Raw genomic sequence first — 25,409 nt, 5'->3', positions numbered from 1 at the left:
TTCAGTGCCTCTGTGTCCTTACTTATTTTGTGTCTGGTGGATCTGTCCTTTGGAGTGAGTGGTGTGTTGAAGTCTCCTAGAATGAATGCATTGCATTCTATTTCCTCCTTTAGTTCTGTTAATATTTGTTTCAGGAATGTTGGTGCTCCTGTATTGGGTGCATATATATTTATAATGGTTATATCCTCTTGATGGACTGAGCCCTTTATCATTATGTAATGTCCTTCTTTGTCTTTTGTTACTATCTTTATTTTGAAGTCTGTTTTGTCTGATACCAGAATTGCAACACCTGCTTTCTTCTCTCTGTTGTTTGCTTTACATATCTTTTTCCATCCCTTGACTTTAAGTCTGTACGTGTCTTTGGGTTTGAGGTAAGTCTCTTGTAAGCAGCATATGGATGGATCTTGTTTTTTTATCCATTCTATTACTCTGTGTCTTTTGATTGGTGCATTCAGTCCATTTACATTTAGGGTGATTATTGAGAGGTATGAATTTATTGCCATTGCAGGCTTTAAGTTTGTGGTTACCAAAGGTTTAGGGTTAGCTTCTTTACTATCTTACTGTCTAACTTAACTCGCTTGTTGAGCTATTATAAACACAGTCTGATGATTCTTTATTTCTCTCCCTTCTTATTCCTCCTCCTCCCTTCTTCATATGTTGGGTGTTTTGTTCTGTGCTCTTTTTAGGAGTGCTCCCATCTAGAGCAGTCCCTGTAGGATGCCCTGTAGAGGTGGTTTGTGGGAGGCAAATTCCCTCAACTTTTGCTTGTCTGGGAATTGTTTAGTCCCTCCTTCATATTTAAATGATATTCGTGCTGGATACAGTAGTCTTGGTTCGAGGCCCTTCTGTTTCATTGCATTAAGTATATCATGCCATTCTCTTCTGGCCTGTAGGGTTTCTGTTGGGAAGTCTGATGATAGGCTGATGGGTTTTCCTTTGTAGGTAACCTTTTTTTTCTCTCTGGCTGCCTTTAATACTTTGTCCTTGTCTTTGATCTTTGCCATTTTAATTATTATGTGTCTTGGTGTTGCCCTCCTTGGATCCCTTGTCATGGGAGTTCTGTGTACCTCTGTGGTCTGAAAGGCCATTTCTTCCCCTAGTTTGGGGAAGTTTTCTGCAATTATTTCTTCAAAGACATTTTCTATCCCTTTTTCTCTCTCTACTTCTTCTGGTATACCTATAATTCGTATATTGTTCCTTTTCGATTGGTCACTCAGCTCTGTTAAAATTCTTTCATTCCTGGAGATCCTTTTATCTCTCTCTGCATCAGCTTCTCTGTGTTCCTGTTCTCTGTTTTCTAGTCCATTAATGGTCTCTTGCATCTCGTCCATTCTGTTTTGAAGTCCTTCCATAGCTTGTTTTATTTCTGTATTCTCCTTCCTTAGTTCTTGCATATTTCTCTGCAACTCCATCAGCATGGTTATGACTTTTGTTTTGAATTCTTTTTCAGGAAGACTGGCTAAAGCTATCTCCCCAGGTTCCTTCTCAGGGGAAGATGTAGCAGATGCTGAAGCTGTCTGGGTTAGTTTTGTCTGGATCATATTTTTTTGCCTTTTCATGTTGACAGGTGCTATTGACTGTCGGCTGGGAGGGCCAAAATTTTCACTTGCTACTGGCCTTTCTTTACTGGGACAACTGCGACCCCTAGTGGCTTGTGTTGGGCAATTGCGTGTGGACTGGGTCTTTGTGTCTTGCCTGCCCGGAAGGGAGGAATTTCCCTTTCTGTGGGCGGAGTTTGTCTCAGGCTGCTTCTCTGCTTTCGCAGAGCCCGGTGGGGTAATGGATGGGGGAGCTGTTTGGTATTTACCTCCGTGAGGGGTCTCAGAGCTGTTGCCCAGGGGGTTAGTGCACCTGGTTTTCCCTGTAATTTCCAGCTGCTGGACTATGACCTGTGTTGTTTCCATCAAGCTGTTAAGTCCCTGTCCCTTCAAGACTTTCAAAAAGCCCCCGCTTCTCTTTGTCACAGGGGCATCAGCTTTGGCACCCGCTCAGAGGTCTTGTTGCCCTGTTACCCCAGTATCCAGGGTCCCCCGCCCACGCACTGTGTCTGTGCTCTGGTGGGGGTGGCTGGGGCTGGGAGTTCAGCAGTCTTGGACTCCGTCTCCCTCCCGCTCTGCCTATTGTTCTCCCACCGGGAGCTGGGAGGAGGGGCGCTCGGGTCCCGCCGGGCCGGGGCTTGTATCTTACCCCTTTCACCAGTCGCTGGGTTCTCGCTGGTGTAGCTGCAGTCTGGCCACTGTCCTGCTTCTTCTGGTCTCTCTTTTAGGGCTAGTTGTGTTTGTTGTATTTTCAAAAGTATATATGTTTTTGGGAGGAGATTCCCACTGTCCTACTCACGCCGCCATGTTGGCTCCCTTTCCTTGCTCCTTTTTACTTAACAGTTCTCCTCTCTCCTCTTGCATTTTACTATAAGCAGTAAGGATGACCGAACAGCACCTTCAATACTTTGCTTAGAAATCTACTAAATATCCAATTTCATCACTTGCAAGTTCTCAAAAAACACTAGAACACAATTCAGCCAAGTTCTTTGCCACTTTTTAACAAGGCCCACTTTCCTCCAGTTTCCAAGAACCTGTTCCTCATTTCCATCTAAGCCCTCACTGCAATGGCCTTTAACATCCATAGTTCTACCAACATTTCTGTTTGTTACTATTTATGCACTTCTATAAGAAGATAGAAGCCTTGTTTCCACCTCTACTCATTCTTTCTGAGTCCTCATCAGAATTGCCTTTAATGTCCTTATGCTTACCAACAGTTCCTCCACAGCAATCTTGGCTTTTTCTAGCATGTGCCTCACAACTCTTCAAGCCTCTACCCATCACACAGCTCCAAAGCCACTTCTATATTTTTAGGTATTCTTTGAACAGCACTCCAACTCCTGTTACAAAAATCTGTATTACTCAAGTTTCTCCAGAGAAAGAGAACCAATAGGATATATATACATACACATATATCTCCTGTTGGACATATATTTATAAAAAAAGATTTATTCTAAGGAATGGACTCATGAGAAGTCCCACAATCTGCAGCTGGCAAACTGAAGACCCAGGTGAGTTGAGGGTATAAGTTCCAGTCTGAAAGCTGGCAACCTTAAGACCCAAGAGCAAATGCCTCATTCAAGTCCAAAGGCAAGAAAAACTCAATGTTGCTGCTCAATGCAGTCAGGCAGTTCAATTTCCCTCTTACTCAAGAGAGTGCCTTTCATGTAGCAATGACAATTGAGGGGACAGAATATTACAATTTTAAAGTTATAAGGACACTTAGGCAGAGGTACCTATGGTTACACATACAGTTCAGTAGTATTAAAATCTAGAATAAAAACTCAGGTCTTCTGTATCCAGTCCCACAGATATTCTATTCTTCCTCATTCAACTACCTCCTAATGCAGACCAGAGAAGACTGAAGAAACCTTCATCTATTGTGTTCCACTAATCTAGGAAGAATAAGAAAACTTCTGGGTTAATGTAACTCTGGGGAGAGGAAATCCCAGGGCAAAATACCTCTAAAATCGAAATCAGTCAAAGGGAGAAATAAAGTTTAAAACCCATTTATTGCTTACAAACTATAGTCCAGGGCCATCTCTTTCCTGCTCTGGCAGAAGCAAGCAAGACCTCCCCCTAACCTCTCAGGTTCAGATAAGCCTGTGGTGGCCCAGGTAATTACCCATTGATATGGAGATCAACTACTGTTCTCCACCCCTGAGGAACACCTGTTGATATGCAGATGCACTAAAGCCAGATATTCTGGAAATATTACAATTTTACCCACAGTTAGGATATACAATATTTCATTTTTTTTAGAATGGAAACTTTTTTTTTAACTTCTCTCCTTTCAAATCTAGAAAAACAGAATTATGCATAGTGTCTACTATTTTAACAAACATTACACTAAAAATACCTTATATATTATTTTAAATCTTTCATATAAAGATGTGAGAGGTGTGTGTTTCATTATCTCACAGCACAGAAATTTATGCATCAAGTCAGTAAGGTCACGGAGCTAGTGAAATTCTTTCATACTCAGTTTTACACGATCATCAGTCAGGAAAGGATGGAGAAAATACAAGAGGGTGAATAGGCCAGAGAATGGAAATGAGATTTTTAACAAAGTATAAAAGGAACAAGAATTAATTCATTTACTGATACACAGCCTTAAAAATAAAACCAAAGCAACACTTTAAATATTAGTTAATTAAACAAAATGTTTCAAGAAACTCTCACATCGATTGCCTTTGGAGAGAGGAACTGGTTGGCTGGGGCCAGAATTTCAAGGGGACTTTTCACAGTAACTTTTAGATTGTGACCCTTTGTAACTTTTAGATTGCAACAATAACAATATATTACCTACTCCAATAAAGAATTTTTTAATTGAAATGTATCAGTTCCTACCAATAGTTTTGTACTTACTAGCATTCTACCTAGGCTGCAGAAAAAAAGAAATTTCAGGGAAGAAAAATACTAACTGTTCTGAAAAGGGAAGGGAGACATTATGCTAAGGGAGAGGAGTTTCTTTTGGGGATGGGAATCAGGAGGGGAGAGAAGCAGATTGCCAAAAAAAAATCACTATTTGATTAACTCAGTTCTGTTGCTATTATTTTTAGTTCACCATTTTAGTCCGTTGCTAAGGAACCCTATTGCTTAAAAGCAATTTACTAACAGGAACCTACATAAAAAAGCAACGATCATGAAAATTTCAATAGCCATTCTAATTAAATCAGTCTATTTTGGTTCCACTTATTTTTCAGTCTCTGTGTATCGTTATGCTGAACATCCTCTGTTGTACCCCGAAGCAAAATGAGCACTTGTAAATTAATGTAAGGGTTTGCAGATCAGTTTACCTGAAATGGGGAGCTAGTTCTAGATCCTGATTCTCTATTAATACTTGTCAATTTTTCTTGAAAATACTATATATTCCTTGCAGAGAAAATTTCTGTATTTTAAGTCTGGGTGCAGAGCATGAGGAAAGGACTTGATAAAGCTTTTAGATATATAAAAGCCATGAATTAAATATTTGACTTGGGGATGAGGCACGAGACCCCAGACGACAGTGCAAAACAAGCAGTGGGCGGATCAGAACACTGAGGTGGGCGCGGGTGCTCCGGAAGCATGAATGTGTCAGAGTCCAGTACAAGGCATAAATACTTAGAGGAAAGCCGCAAGCAGGTGGATCTCTGCCTTTTCACCCACTCAAACGTCATCGCTTTCGTAATCGGTGCATTTGGTGAGCCACAGGGACCCCGTTCAGGCCAACCTAGATTTGTCCGTTTCCAGTCTGAATTCTGCCATCTGCTGTTGCCCTCAGTAACCCCAGATTCGTCCAAACTAAAATCTGCCCTTAGCAAAGAGAATCGGTGATACAACAGGTTCTCTTCAGCTTTTAACTCTTTCCTCGCATATCTTTAAAAGGCCTGCTAATCCGCTGGTTTCCAGAACACGCGGAGAGAAAACCAAACCCAACCCGGGAACCCTAAAAGCCAACGTGGCCATAAGCAGGAAACGAAGGTTCAAATTCCACCAATAATTTGAGCCGCTACCCCGCCCACCAATCCTGCCAGCCAATAACCTTCACCACTTTTCCACCACACCCGTCCCTTCTTTGGGACGCTACAGAGCCTCGTCCTGGCCCTGGTCGCCTCCGCGCCGTACCACCGCTGTATATGCGCCCCTCCTACGCTCCGCTAGAGGAGAAGGCCTTCTGCCCTTTTTTCCTGAAGGCTGAGGGAACGACATCGGCTACCACTGGAAGCTCGAGACCCCAAAAGTTCGTCTCACAAATAGCGGGGCGGAGGGGGGGAAGGAAAGAGAAAGGGCTGCCCAGGACTCCCACTCACTTCGTTTTCCTTAACCCGGAAATGGTTCTCCTCCGTCTCCCCCTCTGCTGTTGAAAAGGGAAGAGAATGACGGCCAGGTCTGGCCCGGCATGCCCTGGGCTTCCGGTGACCTCTGGCCCTTTTCTGTCGTCCGCTCTCGCTTCCTAGTGTGCTCTCTAGCTCACTGTCTTCCTACTCTCCCTCAGTTTTCTTTCGCACGCCGCCTGGTGACTTTGGCGCCCGCGACCAGGAGAGAGGCGGTGGCGTAGGACACTCGTGATGGCCGCCTCTAAGCCTGTGGAGGCGGCGGTGGTCGCAGCGGCTGTGTCCGGCTCTGGGAGTGGGGTGGCCGGTGGCGGCGGCGCGACTGTGGGCCCGGGCACCGGGGGCCTGCCGCGGTGGCAGCTAGCGCTGGCGGTCGGGGCGCCCCTTCTGCTGGGCGCGGGTGCCATGTACCTATGGAGCCGGCAGCGGCGGCGCCGGGAAGCCGGGGGCCGAGGCGACGTCGGCGGCCTGAAGCGCAACAGTGAACGGAAGACCCCCGAGGGCAGGGCCAGTCCCGCCCCGGGCACCGGACACCCCGAAGGCCCCGGTACTCACTTGGAAATGGTGAGAAGCAGCCCCGGGCAATGGAGGTGGAACCCGGTGGGTGCAGCCTTTCCTGGACTGGATGGGTTTCCTATCGGACGGAAGCTGCCAGGGTGCAGCACATGGGTTTAGGGAAGCTAATCTCTGACTGCCTTTATGGGGAATGGAGAAGCCCGAGGGCACAGGTTGGCGATATTCTTTGACAGTTTACTTTTGGTTTCAGAAAAATAATTTGCTTTTCTTTGTGACACAGCATTTATCCTTAGCGTTTGTGGGTACGGGGATCATTTGCAAGGTGATCATTGTGTTTAGTGAAGGAATCTAGTTCTATTAACGATTGGTACATTGTGATTGATACAACTGACTTTCATTATTTACAAAGTGTAGAACTGAATCGGTAATAACCTTTTAATAACGAGCCACCCCATTTTTAAAAATGTTTTAGGGTGGGTGTTAGGTAAATAGAGTGACTGTTTGTTGACAGTAAAATGGTGTTCAAGTAGCATCTGTTTTTTCTTTTTTCTTTTTTTAAATTTTTTATTAAGGTATGATAGATATACACTCTTATGAAGGTTTCACATGAAAAAACAATGTGGTTACTACATTTACCCATATTATCAAGTCCCCACCCATACCCAAATAGCATCTGTTTTTTCATCTGTGTGAGCTCTTAAACTTTTTGGGTAGAAACATCTTATATTCATTTTTATGTTTTACCTGGACACTTATATGACCAAGACTGACAAGCATGACCCAGATTCTCTGATGTTAGGCCATGCATCAGAGTATCTGGTGAACTGCTTTGTATGGTTTTGGTGAACTGGCTTATTAAATCCTTTTGTTATCTGACAACTGTTACTGGGTATTAGCCTGGCTGCATTAAATAATAGTGGGATAGGGTGGGGTGCAGGATTTTCTCATATTTGGGTTTGTACATTGGTAGTTTCAGAGTAAATCACAGTTCAGAGAAACCTTTCGTCAAATAACTACCAGTTATATATATTTATAAGTCATTTCCACATTATACTACTTAAGTTGAAGACATGTTTTTACCAAGTGGTGACATAAGCTTTAATGGAAGTTTCAATGTGGGAAGTGCCTACTGTATGTCAGGCATTGTGCTATGCCATGAGAGAGCCAGATAATCTTTCTAATGGGAGAGTAAAATATTGCCCTTTTAAGTATAGAAAAGATGCAGTACAGTATGCTGGAGGAACCCATGGACTGAGAACTAGGAGATGTGCACTTTATATTGGGCTTTCTAGCATAGTTATCATGGGAAAGTCATTTCATCTCTTTGCCCTTAGTGTTATCACTGTAAGATAAGAGAATTAAAATATCAGATCTCTTATATTTCTTTCAGCCCTAAAAATTGTGATTCTGTGTGCTGCTGATGGGAATGGTAATCAGGGAGATCTTTGAATTAGTAAGTCATCACTTATCTTATGTCATTTTCACATGTCTGAAATTCTCTGGTCATTTCCTATTTCATTTGTTAGTTTAATTTTAATCGTAGAAGAATAGTAGATGAATGAAAAATACATAAAAGTTCTCAGTTCCATAATAATCACCAAAAATAAGCATAATTTTTATACATGAAACTCGGTTTTGATATTTAATTGCCATTTCAAATATTATCCCACCTCCTCCTGTTTGGCATTTTACAGAATTTGTCAAACATTTTAAATTTCCTAAAATTCTGTTTTCAGTTTTTCAGCATTGTCTGGGTCAACAGTATGATGATTTTTAAATTTCATGGTGTTTTGTAGTTTTATCAGAACAACTTCTTTATTTGCCTGACTGCCTTTAAAAATTAGGCTTTAAGATTGACTTCTTTGTGTAATGTCAGCTGCTTTAAAATGATTTATTTGGACCCAAAATAAAACAAAACACTTGTATATACTGCCGTTTACTTTGTGGAGGTTGTGGGCTTGTACCTGTAATCTCCCTTTCAATTACTAGATGATTCTTAGGTAACACAATAGTAACATTGTCTTTGCCATTTTTAGTGGAAATTGGCAGTTTAACTGATTGTAACCAGTAAATGCTGAAAGACTATTTTTTTCTTTTCTAGGCAGCCCTTAGAATTATTATTGTACTGTAAATATAATTGACCACTGATTGTAATTGACTTACTATCTGTGGTTGGAGAATATGCTTTTTATTTGAATAGTACCTTTAAATTGTCAGCTTAAGTGTGTTTGGTAAATAAAGGATATTTGTTTCAAGTGATAGAAAAGCTGGCACACTCCTGATGCCCTAACTGTTCTTTTTGCACCCAGGCAATAGCTATAATTTGTAAGGGAAAGGACAGACACTGTTCAGAGTTTGATACCATTGAATAAAGTGGAAAATCAGTGGTTTTGTATGTTGGCTTATATTTGCCTTAATGTAGAATGAACTAATAAAACTACTAGGCTTCTATCAGGTTTGAGATTTTCATGTGCAATGTAGACTATATCCAATTATCTTTTTTCTGTAATAGCAAACACTTGTAAAGCAAAAACAAAAAACTCGTGTTTTTTTTTAATTAATGGGAATTTTAGGATTTCACTAAAGAAAATCCTCTACATTTTACAGCATTTGAGATTGAGGTACTTGAACTTTAAATCCTATTCCATTTGGGGCCATTATTTTTTAAAAATCTACCATTTTGCTTCAGTACCTTTTTAAAAAAACTTGAAGAATTACAGATTTTCAAAATTGGAAAAGTTCTTTGAACATCATCTTATCCATACGGCTTCTTAGTCTCTGAGCCTGAGTTATCATAAAGGACCAACCCCCCCACATAACCACTAAGCATGGTATCCTGGCTGTACAAAAGTCTCAAGTGTTCCTTTTTTTAAAATAACCTGTTTTTTTTTTCTTTATGTGTGTTTGTTAAAAAGTATTATTGACTTTATAGTAGCTTCTTGTCCAGTTTTTTAATTTGATTTTTAAAAATATTTATTCTAGAATTCAAATATTTTTAGGAGTTGCACAGGAGTTATACCACATGAAATATTTAGAAACCACTAATGTAAGCCTTCTAGAATGAGAATGGAGAAATGTATGTAAACATTTTAATAAAGGGATCAAAGACTGAGCAACCTGCTGCTATCAGTCATCTTTGAAATGAGATAATGCTGTCCTCCCAAATGATTGGTTTCTAGTCATTTTTTAAAAATCGGGGTCACCAATGACGTTTCTATATAATTAAGTGCAATGAACACCTCATTTTTTATTTTATCCTTGGCAATATTTCACATTGCCTTCTTCTAATTTCATAACTTTTCCTGTGGCTACTGAGACTACTCTGAATTTCTTTGCATTTTAAAAACTTGCTGATACCTCCCCTTCTGATTCTTGTCAGTCTCCTTTCCAGGCCCTTTTCTCTGCCTCTTTTTGGTGACTGTGGTTCTTACCATAGGCATTCTTATGCTCTGTACCTGCACTGGATGCTTGCTAACCGTGCGGCAGCTTTTCTTATCACTTATATACTGATGGTCCACTAGTTTCTTACTGATAGCCCAGACCTCTCAAAAGGCCCAAATTTGAAGGGGATCTTCACTTCATTGACTGCCTCACAACTATTTGATACTCAGACTCCTATTTTTCCTGAGACTACCCCTTACCATTATTGTGCCTCATCTAACTGGTTTCTAAGCCAGAAACTTAGATATCATACTTTTTGCTCCTCTCATGTTCTCCACATCCAATCTAGAAGAATATCCAGAAAATTTTTGCCTTAAATATCTGGCTACCACATTCCTACTGCCCTTAATTCTTGACTAAATAACTGCTACTCTCATTATTGTCTTCCTTCAATTTATTTGTCACTACCAGCATAAATTCTGACTATCACATGCTTAAAACCTTTAAGTGCTGTTCCATTCACTGCCCACAATATAAAGTTCAAACTCATCAAGACTTAAAACCCTTCACGAACTTGATCCTGCTTACCTCTTCAGCTTCATCTGTTGCCACTTGTGGTTGTTTCTCCCCTTTGGATGTTCTTTGAACGGTGCACAGTACCCCTACCTTCTTATCCTTCAAGTCAGGTCAGTTAGCCTTTTCTGGAACCTTTCTCAGCCTATGCACACCATTATGTGATTACATAACAATTGAACTTTATCCTCCCATGGTAGTAATTACGTGGTACTCTTCATGTTTTTCCCACTGTACTCGAATCTGTGAAGTCTGGGACTGGCTGGCTCTATGTTTCTCACCACTGTATTTTTAGAACCTAATACAGTGCCTGCCACATAGCAGGTAGAGTGAATGAGCCAGTGAAGCTTTATTCTTTGACATCAGTTAAGTTTATATGTGTACGTATTTTGATTTCACAAGTTGGGTATTTTTTCAAAATATCCAGTTTTTTTTTTATTCTACCAGTTGATCCTAGAAATTGGTTTGCCTCATTTAGGCATTCTTTTTATAAATCACTTGGTCTTCCATGAACTACGACCATATTACTACAGAAACAGTATTCTTAAAAGAGGGTTCTTAGGTAAAAAGTGTTATGTATTCTGATTTAGTAGGTGGGGCTGGTTGTAGATTTAAAATTTTTCAGAACAAAACATGGGAAAGGACTTTCTTACTAGGTATTTTCTTACCATTCTAGGTTTGATTCATATAAATTTAACAGTTGGTCAATTAAGTATTAAAAAATATTTCTCACTCAGTATAGGTGTTCCAGAGTTGATTGTTACTTTTGTAAAGCTAGGATTCAAATTTGAAAATAAAGCTTTTGGAATTTGGAAAACTTGAGTGAATAAACTCATTTAAAGAGGAACATTATTGAACCATCTTGTATATATTTTAAGTTTTCTAAATGCAATTGTGGTAATGTTAATAACTATTTTATTTTCTCATACACAGATTAATGTACCTAATTGTAACTAATTTTCTTTCACAGTGATCATCTGAAAAATCTTTTATAAATACTTGCTAAGAATTTGTAATGATACCTTACTGCCAAATGTTTATCCTTGAAAGCTTTCTTCTGTAATGTAGGCATGTTACATTGCAGGACTTGTTTTAGAGCTCCTTTGCTGGTATCCTGAACTTCTGCATGCTAAATAGCTCTGTTAGGGTTGTTTTCCTCCTTGGGGTATATTCCTGACTATCCTTTGTTAGTCATCTTTGTTCTAGAGCAGATTTTTCTAAGTAACCTTCACTGATTATCAAACCCTGATTGTTCTCCTACTTTGTATTCCACTAAATTTACTGTGATTATACTGTAATACCTGTCATTTTGGCCTTTTAAAACTTGTTTTCCAGAGTAAATTAGCCTCTGTGAGACATGGGAGGCACGTGCCTAGGTTTTGCTTATTTGGCACGTTTCAGCAGTGTTTGTTGAAGAGAGGAAGGATATGTATTTACTATGTTTCTTATTGTTTCCTTTTAGATACATTACCTGACTTACTGTTTTGAAACCCTTGTATCTTATCCAAATAGTTTTGGATATCTGTGTGTGTGTGTATGTGTATGTGTGTGTGTGCAGTTCCTATCTTTGGACTAATAATTTTCTGGTTATTAGCTATACAATTTACTGATCACCTAGTGTACATTTTCTTAATGTGAACTATGGTTTCTGTGCTTTGATCAGTGGTAGTTCTTTTGAGAGGCTGCCGGTTTACTTGTTTGTTTCCTGTGCTGCCTCCAGTGTTTCCTTCAGGATGAAGACTCCTATAAGTCAGTGTAGAGTGGAGTCACATCAAATACGCTTTTAACTAAAATGAATTCAAGTATATTGATTGGCAAAAAGAAATAAAAAGATATAATTTTGTTGATGAACTTTTGTCTTTTCACTAAATGACCTTTGCCCTGGATTCAGTAATCAAGGTATTATACCTGAATCTGTTTCCTTTGTTTCAGTTCCATTGTGAATCTGGGTATGACTCTGGTGAGACTCATATTCTTCATAAAACATGGTTGACAATCCATGCAGTATAGAGATAAAATTTACAGCAATTTGGAGTTAAGATTTCTTGAATTTGAACCATGCCTTGGGCGGCAAGTTTCTCAATCTCTCTGGGCTTAAGTTGTATGTAAAATGGGGATGATAATAGTACCTACCTTGTATCTCCAGTATGGTGCTCTTCTAACAAATTTTCAGAAATAATTTTGACAAATTTCAGGATTCCTTATAAGATATGGCTCCAAATATTTGTTGAATTCATTGAGCACAATTACACGGAGTCATGGAATTATATGAAGAGATGGGAAGTTAATTCAAATCCTGGATGGAAAAAAACTAAGTTTTCTAGTAGATGATTCTAAGTGTGTGACAGGCAGAAATGAATGTCTTTCCTAATGAATGAATTCCCTTTTTTTTTTTTGGTATCATTAATGTACAATCACATGAGCAACATTATGGTTACTAGACTCCCCCCATCATCAAGTCCCCACCACATACCCCATTACAGTCACTGTCCATCAGCATAGTAAGATGCTGTAGAATCACTACTTGTCTTCTCTGTGTTGTACAGCCCTACCGGTGACCCTACATTATGTCTGCTAATCGTAATGCCCGTTTTTCCCCCTTATCCCTCCCTTCCCACCCATCCTCCCCAGTCCCTTTCCCTTTGGTAACTGTTAGTCCATTCGTGGGTTCTGTGATTCTGCTGCTGTTTTGTTCCTTCAGTTTTTTTCTTTGTTTTTATACCCCACATATGAACGAAATCATCTGATACTTGTCTTTTTCCACCTGGCTTATTTCACTGAGCATAATACCCTCTAGCTCCATCCATGTTGTTGCAAATGGTAGGATTTGTTTTCTTCTTATGGCTGAATAATATTCCATTGTGTATGTGTACCATGTCTTCTTTATCCATTCATCTACTGATGGACATTTAGGTTGCTTCCATGTCTTGGCTATTGTAAATAGTGCTGCAATAAACCTAGGGGTGCATATGTCTTTTTCAAACTGGAGTGCTGCATTCTTAGGGTAAATTCCTTGGAGTGGAATTCGTGGGTCAAATGGTATTTCTATTTTTAGTTCTTTGAGGACCCTCCATACTGCTCTCCACAATGGTTGAACTAATTTACATTCCCACTAGCAGTGTAGGAGGGTTCCCCTTTCTCCACATCCTCACCAACGTTTGTTGTTGTCTGTCTTTTGGATGGTGGCCATCCTTACTGGTATAAGGTGATATCTCATTGTGGTTTTAATTTGCATTTCTCTGATGACTAGTGATGTGGAGCATCTTTTCATATGCCTGTTGGCCATCTGAATTTCTTCTTTGGAGAAGTGTCTGTTCAGATCCTGTGCCCATTTTTTTATTGGATTATTTGCTTTTTGTTTGTTGAGGTGCATGAGCTCTATATATTTTGGATGTCAATCCTTTATTGGATATGTCATTTATGAATATATTCTCCCATACTGTAGGATGTCTTTTTGTTCTATTGATGGTGTCCTTTGCTGTACAGCTTTTCAGCTTGATGTAGTCCCACTTGTTCATTTTTGCTTTTGTTTCCCTTGTCCAGGGAGATATTTTCATGAATATGTTGCTCATGTTTATGTCTAAGAGATTTTTGTCTATGTTTTTTTCTAAGAGTTTTATGGTTTCATGACTTACATTCAGGTCTTTGATACATTTTGAATTTACTTTTGTGTATGGGGTTAAACAATGACCCAGTTTCATTCTCTTCCATGTAGCTGTCCAGTTTTGCCAACACCAGCTGTTGAAGAGGCTGTCCTTTCCCCATTGTATATCCATGGCTCCCTTATCGTATATTAATTGACCATATATATTTGGATTAATATCTGGAGTCTTTCTTCTGTTCCACTGGTCTGTGGCTCTGTGCTTGTGCCAGTACCAAATTGTCTTGATTACTGTGGCTTTGTAGTAGAGCTTGAAGTTGGGAAGCAAGATCCTCCTGGCTTTATTCTTCCTTCTCAGGATTGCTTTGGCTATTCAGGGTCTTTTGTGGTTCCATATGAATTTTAGAACTATTTGTTCCAGTTCATTGAAGAATGCTATTGGTATTTCGATAGGGATTGCATTGAATCTGTAGATTGCTTTAGGCAGGATGGCCATTTTGACAATATTAATTCTTCCTACCCAAGAGCATGGGATGAATTTCCATTTGTTAGTGTCCTATTTAATTTCTCTTAAGAGTGTCTTGTAGTTTTCAGCGTATAAGTCTTTCACTCTGTTGGTTAGGTTTATTCCTAGGTATTTTATTCTTTTAGATGCAATTGTGAATGGAATTGTTTTCCTGATTTCTTTATCTGTTAGCTCATCATTAGTGTATAGGAAAACAGATTTCTGTGTATTAATTTGGTATCCTGCAACTTTGCTGAATTCAGGTATTCTAGTAGTTTTGGAGTGGATTCTTTACGGTTTTTTATGTACAATATCATGTCATCTGCAATAGTAACAGTTTGACTTCTTCTTTATCAATCTGGATGCCTTTAATTTCTTTGTGTTGTCTGATTGCCGTGACTAGGACCTCCAGTACTGTGTCGAATAACAGTGGGTAAAATGGGCATCACTATCTTGTTCCTGATCTTAGATGAAAAGCTTTCAGCTTCTTGCTGTTAAGTATGATGTTGGCTGTGGGTTTGTCATATATGGCCTTTATTATGTTGAGGTACTTGCCCTCTATACCCATTTTGTTGAGAGTTTTTATCATGAATGGATGTTGAATTTTGTCGAATGCTTTTTCAGCATCTATGGAGATGATCATGTGGTTTTTGTCCTTCTTTTTGTTGATGTGGTGGACGATGTTGATGGATTTTCAAATGTTGTACCATCCTTGCATCCCTGAGATGAATTCCACTTGATTCTTGATGTATTTTTTAATTCAATTTGCTAATATTTTGTTGAGTATTTTTGCATCTATGTTCATCAAGGATATTGGTCTGTAATTTTCTTTTTTGGTGGGGTCTTTGCCTGGTTTTGGTATTAGAGTGATGCCGGCTTCATAGAATGAGTTTGTAAGTATTCCCTCCTTTTCTATTTTTTGGAAAACTTTAAGGACAATGGGTATAACGTCTGATAAAATTCAGTGGTGATTCCGTCTGTCCCGGCAGTTTTGTTCTTGGGTATTTTTTATGTTACCAATTCAATTTTGTTGCTGGTAATTGGTCTGTTTAGATTTTCTGTTCCTTCCTTGGTTAGTCTTGGAAGGTTGTATTTTTCTAGGAAGTTGTCCATTTCTTCTAGGTTTTCCAGCTTGTTAGCATATAGATTTTCATAGTATTCTCTAATAATTCTTTGTATTTCTGTGGGGTCAGTCATGATTTTTCCTTTCTCATTTTTGATTCTGTTTATGTGCGTAGATTCTCTTTTTCTCTTAATAAGTCTGGCTAGGGGTTTTTCTATTTTGTTTATTTTCTCAAAGAACCAGCTCTTGGTTTCATTGATTTTTTTCTGTTTTATTCTTCTCAATTTTATTTATTTCTTCTCTGATCTTTATTATGTCCCTCCTTCTGCTGACTTTGGGCCTCATTTGTTCTTCTTTTTCCAGTTTCAGTAATTGTAACTTTAGACTATTCATTTGGGATTGTTCTTCCTTCTTTAAATAGGCCTGGATTGCAATATACTTTCCTCTTAGAACTGCCTTCACTGCATCCCACAGAAGTTGGGGCTTTATGATGTTGTTGTCATTTGTCTCCATATATTGCTTGATCTCTGTTTTAATTTGGTCATTAATCCATTGATTATTTAGGAGCATGTTGTTAAGCCTCCATGTGTTTGTGAGCCTTTTTGCTTTCTTTGTACAATTTATTTCTAGTTTTATACCTTTGTGGTCTGAAAAGTTGGTTGGTAGGATTTCAATCTTTTTGAATTTACTGAGGTTCTTTTTGTGGCCTAGTATGTGGTCTATTCTGGAAAATGTTCCATGTGCACTTGAGAAGAATGTGTATCCTGCTGCTTTTGGGTGTAGAGTTCTGTAGATGTCTTTTAGGTCATCTAAAACCTGTGCCAGTTACATTAGTGTGTAGTTCAGTGCCTCTGTGTCCTTACTTATTTTCTGTCTGGTGGATCTGTCCTTTGGAGTGAGTGGTGTGTTGAAGTCCCCAAAAAGGAATGCATTGCATTCTGTTTCCTCCTTTAGTTCTGTTAGTATTTGTTTCACATATGCTGGTGCTCCTGTGTTGGGTGCATATATATTTATAATGGTTATATCCTCTTGTTGGACTGCACCCTTTATCATTATGTAATGTCCTTCTTTATCTCTTGTTACTTTCCTTGTTTTGAAGTCTGTTTTGTCTGATACTAGTACTGCAACACCTGCTTTTTTCTCGCTGTTGTTTGCATGAAATATCTTTTTCCATCCCTTCACTTTTAGTCTGTGTATGTCTTTGGGTTTGAGGTGAGTCTCTTGTAAGCAGCATATAGATGGATCTTGCTTTTTTATCCATTCCATTACTCTTGTGTGTTTTGATTGTTACATTCAGTCCATTTACATTTAGGGTGATTATCGATAGATAATTACTTATTGCCATTACAGGCTTTGGATTCATAGTTACCAAAGGTTCAAGGGTAGCTTCTTTGCTATCTAACCATCTAACTTAACTCTCTTATTAAGCTATTATAAACTCAGTCTGATGATTCTTTATTTCTCTCCCTTTTTATTCTTCCTCCTCCATTCTTTATATGTTAGGTGTTGTATTCTGTACTCTTGTGTTTCCTTTGACTGCTTTTGTGGATAGTTGATTTTATTTTTTGCCTTTATTATTTGATTGGTCTGCTTTCTTTGGTGTGATTTTATTTTCTCTGGTGACATGTATTTAGCCTTAGGAGTGCTTCCATCTAGAATATTCCCTTTTAAATATCCTGTAGAGGTGGTTTGTGGGATGCAAATTCCCTCAACTTTTGCTTCTCTGGGAATTGTTTAATCCCTCCTTCAAATTTAAATGATAATCGTGGTAGATACAGTATTCTTGGTTCAAGGCCCTTCTGTTTCATTGCATTAAATATATCATGCCATTCTCTTCTGGCCTGTAAGGTTTCTGTTGAGAAGTCTGATGATAGCCTGATAGGTTTTCCTTTGTAGGTGATCTTTTTTCTCTCTCTGGCTGCCTTTAATACTCTGTCCTTGTCTTTTGATCTTTGCCATTTTAATTATTATATGTCTTGGTGTTGTCCTTCTTGGGTCCCTTGTGTTGGGAGATCTGTGGACTTCCATGGTCTGAGAGATTATTTCCTTCCCCAGCTTGGGAAAGTGTTCAGCAATTATTTCTTCAAAGACACTTTCTATCCCTTTTTCTTTCTCTTCTTTTTCTGGTATTCCTATAATGCTGATATTCTTCCGTTTGGATTGGCCACACAGTTTTCTTAATATTCTTCCATTCCTAGAGATCCTTTTTTCGCTCTCTGCCCAAGCTTCTCTATTCCTGTTCTCTGATTTCTATTCCATTAACAGTCTCTTGCAGCTCATCCAGTCTGCTCTTAAGACCTTCTATCGATTGTTTTATTTCTGTTATCTCCTTCCGGACTTCATCCCTTAGCTCTTGCATATTTCTCTGCAGGTCCGTCAGCATGGTTATGACTTCTATTTTGAATTCTTTTTCAGAAAGATTGGTTATATCTATCTCACCAGTCCCTCTCTGGGGCTGTCTGAGTGATTTTTGACTGGACCAGATTCTTTTGCCTTTTCATGGTGACAGAAGTGGTCGCAGGCAGGTAGCATGTGTGTCAGCTGGGAGTACAAAGTCCCTTCCTGCCTGTTGGTCGCCTTGCCTTTCTCTGCTGCCTGTGTCGGTTACCTGCACACTGCGAGGCATTCTCTGGGACAATCTCCTGAGCTACCTTGGGTGGGGCCATGCTCAGGCTAGCCTATTGCACTGCAGGGGGTCGCTGCTGTGCCGGGTGTGTTCTCCTGTGAGAACGGCGCTCCTTCATGCCTTCCGGACCTTTTTCCGGCTTCTGCTGCCTGTGCTAGTTACCCGCACAGTAGGAGGCAGTCTCTGGGACAATCTCCTGAGATGCCATGGGTGGGGCCACCCTCAGGCTAGCCTAGAGCTCCGCGGGGGGTCACAACTGTGCCAGGTGTGTTCTCTGGGGAGAATGGCGCCCCTTTGTGCCTTCCAGACCTTGCTCTGGCTTCCGCTGCCTGTGCCAGTTACCCGCACACCGGAAGCAGACTCTGGGACAATCTCCTGAGCTGCCGTGGGCAGGGCAGCCCTCAGGATATCCCAGCGCACTGTGGGTTTGGCAGACATGCTGGGTGTGTTCTCCTGCGAGAACGGTTCCCCTTCATGCCTTCTGGACCTTGCTTTGGCTTACTCCGTCTGTCCCGGTTAGCTGCGTGCTGGGAGGAGACTCTGTGTGGTTGCTGTGGGCAGGGCTGTTCCCCAGCTGCTTGCAGTGCTGGCCTGGGTGAACAAATGGCAGGCTGCTTATCACCTTGAGGAGCTTCGGGCCTGCTTTACCCCCCAGGGGGCTAGGGGGCCTGAAGTGCCTCAAGATTCCCAGCCTGTTGGGCTGAGTGTGCTGGGATGACTTTGTCCAGCTGTTGAGCCCTTGTCCCTCCAAGACTTCCAAAAAGTGCCCACTTTTCTTTTGTCCCAGGGGAGCCGGCTGTGGGGAACCACTCACAGTCTCCATCTCGGATTTTACTTTTCTGTTTCTCTAATATCCAATACACCATGCAATGTGTGTCTGTGCTCCCTGTGCACATTACTAGGGCTGGATATTTAGCAGTCCTGTGCTTCCACTCCCTCCCCACTTTGACTCTTTTTCTCATGCCAGTGAGCTGGGGTGGGGGGAGTGCTCGCAGATGTAGATGTAGCCTGGCTGTTGTACTGTATCTTCTGGTCTCTCTTTTAGGAATAGTTGTATTTGTTGTATTTTCAAAAATATATATGGTTTTGGGAGGAGATTTCTGTTGCCCTACTCACACCGCCATCTTGAGCCCCCTCTGTGCTTTGAATGCCCTTTCTTTTTCATAATTCATCTGTATTCTTACCAGCAGTCACAAAATTTAAATTTATGCCCATGTGTTGTTTGTGGAAATTGAATACATAGTACCTTATCTTTTCAAACTGTTTTTTTTTTTAAGGAAGAAATTTAGTATTTTTGACCTGCTAGAGTAGCAAGAGTGGCTAGAGTGGCTTAAAGGAAGTATGGACTTACGAGTTTGGAAGTTGGAGGATTTTGACCAGGGAATGACATAATTCAGCTTGTTAAAAAGATCTTTCAGATCATGAGAAACTAATTTGTTGTAAGAAATGCAGAGGAAAGATGCATTTCACAGAATTTTAATGTAAAGTATTATGGAGTGTTCAGAACCTTAGAAAGACTACCAAAACTAAAAGTGATTTCCATTGACATAAATGGCTTTGTAGTTTTTTAAATCTTCTTAGTAGATTTGAGATATGCAAATAGACCACATGAAAAGGTAACTAGCATTTCAGGCTGTTTTCCTTGTGTTTTAGATTCTAGTGTCTTCATTTCTCATCTTTAAAATATGCTTTCAAAACTGTCCTTTGTCCTGTTTTCCAACTTCAACCTTTAATTCTTGAGAAAGTAGACTGAGGCTGGTGAAGTAAGTGAAAAGCAATGCAAAGGATTCTTGAAGGATGGAATTAAAATCCCTTATAAAGAATTGATAGTTGTATATTTTCTAACTTAAACTTTTTCCTGTAATGCATTTAATTTCTGCCTGGTCTTGGCCTCAAAGCTTGTGAAAATAGGGTCTAGTTTATGATATAGCAGAAAGCTGTTGCAGATTGATAAGCTGGTATGCTAAACAGCTTTTTGTCCTAAATTTCATCAGTTGGCTGAAATAATTAGCTTTTCTGTATTGCCTCTTTAGTGATGGTATTCATTGTCTGCATTTTTATTAATGAAGAGAAGTGGTTGGACTGAAAGTAATGGAGGCATGGAGAGCAGTGAGTAAAGGTGGTAAGGATATTAATTGAATATGCTGTCTGAAAATGGAGTTTGGTTACTTTCTGGAGTGGTAGTGAAGGAGCAATGGCAGAACATTTGGAATTTGGTGATTTGCCTGTGTAATTTGATCCTTTTCCACACAGTGTCAGTCAGAGCATCATTTTTTTTTCCATAGTACAATAACAAGAAAATTAACCAGACTCTGATTTGGCCTAGGAGTTAAAGAATTTGTAATTTTTAAAACAAAGCCATTATAAAACTTGACTAAATGGAGGAAAATAGCATATTTCAAGGTTCAGTTGGTTTTAGGTTGATTTATACTTTGCTGAATAAAATTAACAAATATCCATCTTTCTTCGGAGAGGAAGCCTTGTGTTCTTTATCTCCAGATTTCTCTCTGTTCTTTTACCTTGTCAGCCCGCAATGATTGCCTCTCCTTTTGTATTTTGTGTGATATCATTTAGCCTTAAACTGCTAGTAGATAGGAAAGGGTTCATTGCCTGTTGTGCTAGTGAAGCAAGGTTGTTACTCTGCCCAGATAATGTTCTTTTTATTTAATCTGCAAATCTTCAGTAAAAATACTAAATAAATCTCAAGTGTTTGTAGTCAAACATATTTCTCCCATCCATTTAATATGCCAGATTATTTTCTATATAAACAGTCACTGGCATTTCATGGTATTTATTAGTCAATCTCAATGATTTAGAAACATTGTAAACTTTTTGCAAGAAAGCAAAAGAATGTTTTTCTTTTCTTTATATTTAATGTAAAAGTAATAGGGTTTTATCATCTTGAAGTTTTATTAGACACATTAAGCTTTGTAACTATGTTTTCTTGATGGATTGCAACTTTTATCTATAAAATTGTCCTGTGTTCTGAGGCTTTTAATGATACTTTGTCTGATACTGACTTCTTTTTGTTAGTATTTTCCTTCTATAACTCTTATACATTCTTTTTTTAACCTGTGATTTTAAGTCATGCCTTACAGGCAGTGTGTAATTTTTTCTTTAAATAGTTTGAAAATTTCTTAATATGGAGGTTTATGCCACATTTATTGTTGTTATTGACATGTTTGATGATTCCTGCCATATGTACCCTGCTTTTTTGTTTCCTTTACCTTCTTCCTGCTTGTTGTTTTGATTTCTGCCCTGCTTCAGGATTTGTTTTTAGTAGTAAGTTGTACCACCTACATTGCTGCTCTTGTGTTCAAGCTTAAAAGCTAGTTTGGCTAGGTATAAGATTTTACATTCAAGATAATCTTTCTAAAGAACTTTTAGATTGCTACTTTTTTTTTAATACATAATGTTGGTGACAGTCTGATCCCAGTTTAATTGCTTTTCCATAAAAACTTGCAGGATTTTTGTTGTGAAATTTCAGGATATGTCCAAAAATATGTGACATTTTTCTTCAACTCCAAGAATTTCTAATATTTCCTTAGACACTCCTTTCTGTGCCTTTCCTTCTAAACTTCAGATAGATAGATGTTGGAACTTCAGGATTTTTACTCCATGTCATTTAACTTTTCCTCCAAACTTATCATCTGCCTATTCTGTTTTCATTGCGCTTCATTGACAGACTTATTTGGCTCCACCTTCTACTTGTTAATTTGTCAGTAATGCCCATTCTAATATACAGTCCATCCATTGAATTAATTATAATAACCCTTTTTAATTATCAAGATGTTTGTTGGTGCTCTTTAAAAGCAGCCTTTAAAAAAAAAAGATAGCCTGTCATTCCTCTGATGTTAAATTTTCTGTTTGGTTTATCCTACTTTTTCAAATACTAGTTTTCTATTTGGGGGCCTCTAATGGTATTGATTCTCCTTTATGCTAGGAATTTTTGACAATGTGTCTTGGAAGACAGTCAAGGTATGCCTGTCATTTGTCTCTTTGGTGTAGGGGGATCTTCACTTCTGGATGACACAGCCCTACTCCAGTCTGACTTCTGCTTCTCTCAGTGGAGTAGTAGGACTGTTGAGGTTGCTTCAACTGCAGTTTTCCAGCAGTCAACTTGACAGTCTTGCCCACCACCCCAATCCACAGCTGCATAAGAGATTCTTAGTTGTCTTCTTTTATGGATGTTTTATGTCAAGCGTTTTCACTGTCAAAGTTTTTGGAAGATGATTCAAGCTGTTGACAAGTGGAAGATTTTATGTTCATCTGTTAATTTTTTTGTGCTTTATTTGGGTTCTTTCGTTCTTCCACATCCTAGTTTTACAATATGCATGTGCCTTGTTGACAATGTGTGGCTTTAATTATTCGATATTCTGAACTTGGAGTTTCCTACAAGTCCTTCTTTATACTCTGTATTTTATAAAAATTATAGTCAAACTAAAGGAGAAAGGAAAAGAGATAAATAAGAAGGAAAAAGGAGCAAAGAAAAATGAAGAAGAGTAAGGGAGAAAAGAGCCGATAGAAAAAGTGTTGTTGTCTCATCTCTTTGTGACTGAGGTGCCCTGGGTCCTAATTAACTTAGCTTAAACTATTTGTGGGGGTACTTCTTCTGCTTGGCCAGTGCTTACCCGTTGGAGATACATGGATTCTTTCATAATCACATGTTTGTTAAAGCTGGATGGTGTTGACAATAAAGTTTTGGGCTAAAACATGCCACAAAGCTCTTGGACCTAGTAGCTAGAACCTGGATAACCAGATTTGTCTACAGAGTTACCTTTTAAATATTAATTGAAATATTCACAACTGTCCCCAGTGGGTTTTAACTACCAGCTCTTCCATATTGTACACATGAAATGTGTAAGTTGGGTCCTCCACGAGACAGGCTCTGAGACAAAGATAAGAGTGCAAAAAACACTTACCTTTATTAATGAGCAAGGAGTAAATTTGGATAACAGTTCTAATGGAGATGGCGAAGTGCTTCTAGTATCTATCCTGCATGTTCACTAACAGCCTAATAGAAAAATTGCAACACCCATGGATAAGTGGTTTTTCAGAACAAGGAAGCCACAGGGCCAGTAAACATGAAAAGATTTTCAAATTTCATTAACAGAAAAATGCAAAGTATAATAATATTGAATATTACTTTATACCAGGGTTTTTCAGCCTTGGCACTATTGACATTTTGGATCTGAAAATTCTTTATTTTGGGGGAGGCTGTCCTGTGCATTGTAGAATGTTAGCAGCATTCCTGGTGTTTACCCACTAGACACCAGTAGCACCCCCTTCCCCACCCCCAGTTCTGACAATCAAAAATTTCTCTAGACATTGGAAAATGTACCCTAGCAGGAAAAACCACCCAATTGAGAACTATTGTGTTATACCCATTAGACTAACAGAAATTTAAACACCACTGTCATATCTCTTTCTGGCAGGAATGGTAGGAAAGTGGCGCTTTAAAGCACTAGTCTTTTTTTGAAGTCTTGAGTGTTTTTAAAATTAAAACTATATAAACCCTTTGGTTCAGCAATCCTTCTCCTGAGATTCTATCCCATGAAGACACTTACATGAAACGGCTTGCCTTGTACATAGCCATTCTACCTTCCCATCTTTGTCAGTTAATCATTTAATCACTTCAATCTGAGTGTATTCCTGAGTATCAACAAGTGTTTAATAATTGTCTCCTCTCATTTCAGAATTCCCTTGATAGAGCCCAAGCAGCCAAGAACAAAGGCAACAAATATTTTAAAGCGGGAAAATATGAACAAGCTATTCAGTGCTATACTGAGGCTATCAGTTTGTGCCCCATAGAGAAGAATGCTGACCTTTCTACATTTTATCAAAACAGAGCTGCAGCCTTTGAACAGTTGGTATGTATCCTAGGTTTATTCTGTTCTTTTTGTTTCTCTTTATTTGCATAATGTTTCAGTTAATGCCACTCAAATAAGTAATAATTATTTTGAATGTAATTACAGGAATTATTGATTTGTTTTTATATCCTTTAATTACATAACTAACTTTCCAAGAAGAAATTTTAATTCTGGTTGTTAAAAGTATAATCCAAAGTTATATGTATAATAAAATAATCCAGATAAAGTTTCTGGTGATGCCATCCTCCTCAACAGTTTGAAGCAAATGCTTCCATTTTTTGTCTCTATATATGTAATCGTGGCATATATGGAGGGAGGAAGGCCATAGATGAATTCCTATTAAACATATTGTTTGTACCATATTTTTTCAGTTGCCACTATATCTTGGACAGCTTTTAATAGCACACACAGATCTGTTTCATTCTTTCAAAAGGCTGTATGTAGTAACTGTTGTAAAGTTATATAATGGAAAACATATTTCCCATTGATGAACATTTGGACTATTTCCTATTTTCTCTAATGCATTCAGTGTTGCAGTAAATATTTTTAAGTATTTTTTATGTACTTTTGTGGGGGGATAAAATATTACAATAAAATTCTAGAAATGGAAATACGGAGAGATAGTATCAGTACATATACCCAATAATAATATATGAGTATGATTGTTTTCCAGTATTCTCAGGATTACTACCAGTATGAATAATAGCTGCCACTCTAGTAGGAGAAAAATACTCTCTCTTATTGTTTTAGCTTGCATTTTTTGAGATGTTAGCTAAGTTGACCATCATTTTCTATGATTATTGGACATTTGTATTCTCTGCATTTATTCAGCCAAATTTTACTGACTTTCATATGTGGAAGGTTACTATGGTAGGAGCCGGCTTTATAAAAGCAAACAGTTGTGCATAGAACTCAAGGATAGCAAAACTGAACTATTAAAAGACATTTTTGATAAATGCTTTGAAGAAGCACATGATTCTGTAATGGAGGAATTACTGGAGATGGAGTTGGTGCATAAAACAGTGAGTATTAAAGAGAGTATTAAATGGAGGACATGGTAGGTATAATTTCTTTGAGGCAGGAAAGAATTTGGTGTGTTTAAAAATGTATAAAGAATACTGGACTATAGAGAGATAAAATTGAAGCAGTATCAGAAACCAAATGACACAAAGCCTTGCAGTGGTAAGGAGTGTGGATTTAATTCTGAGTGTAATGGGAAATACTTAAGGGTTTTAAGTAGGGCAGGAACACATCTAATATTGCTCTCACTGTTCTGTCAAGAATATATTGGAAGGAGGCAAGAGTGGAGGTAGACAAAATGAAGGGTATTGTAATGGACTTGGTGAGACATGAAGGAAAGCTTCTGTTCTGAAAACAGCTTTCTGTTGCACTAGAAATGAAGGATAAAGAAGAACAGGAG

At 38.8% G+C, this 25,409-nt stretch overlaps 1 protein-coding gene across 1 annotated transcript in view; it reads left to right on the top strand.

Annotated features, from left to right (window-relative positions):
* Nucleotides 1-5,789: 5,789 nt before the first annotated feature.
* Nucleotides 5,790-25,409, top strand: part of TOMM70 (translocase of outer mitochondrial membrane 70) — a 39,768-nt gene continuing 20,148 nt past the window's right edge. The window contains exons 1-2 of the mRNA XM_036916514.2: nt 5,790-6,418; nt 23,816-23,989. Coding sequence (XP_036772409.2) covers nt 6,089-6,418; nt 23,816-23,989 — 504 coding nt within the window. The 5' untranslated portion in view covers nt 5,790-6,088. The remainder of the gene's footprint in view (nt 6,419-23,815; nt 23,990-25,409) is intronic.

This window comes from Manis pentadactyla, chromosome 1, assembly GCF_030020395.1.
Source record: "Manis pentadactyla isolate mManPen7 chromosome 1, mManPen7.hap1, whole genome shotgun sequence".
Taxonomy (NCBI): domain Eukaryota; kingdom Metazoa; phylum Chordata; class Mammalia; order Pholidota; family Manidae; genus Manis; species Manis pentadactyla.
This window is presented reverse-complemented; position numbering and strand designations above follow the sequence as displayed.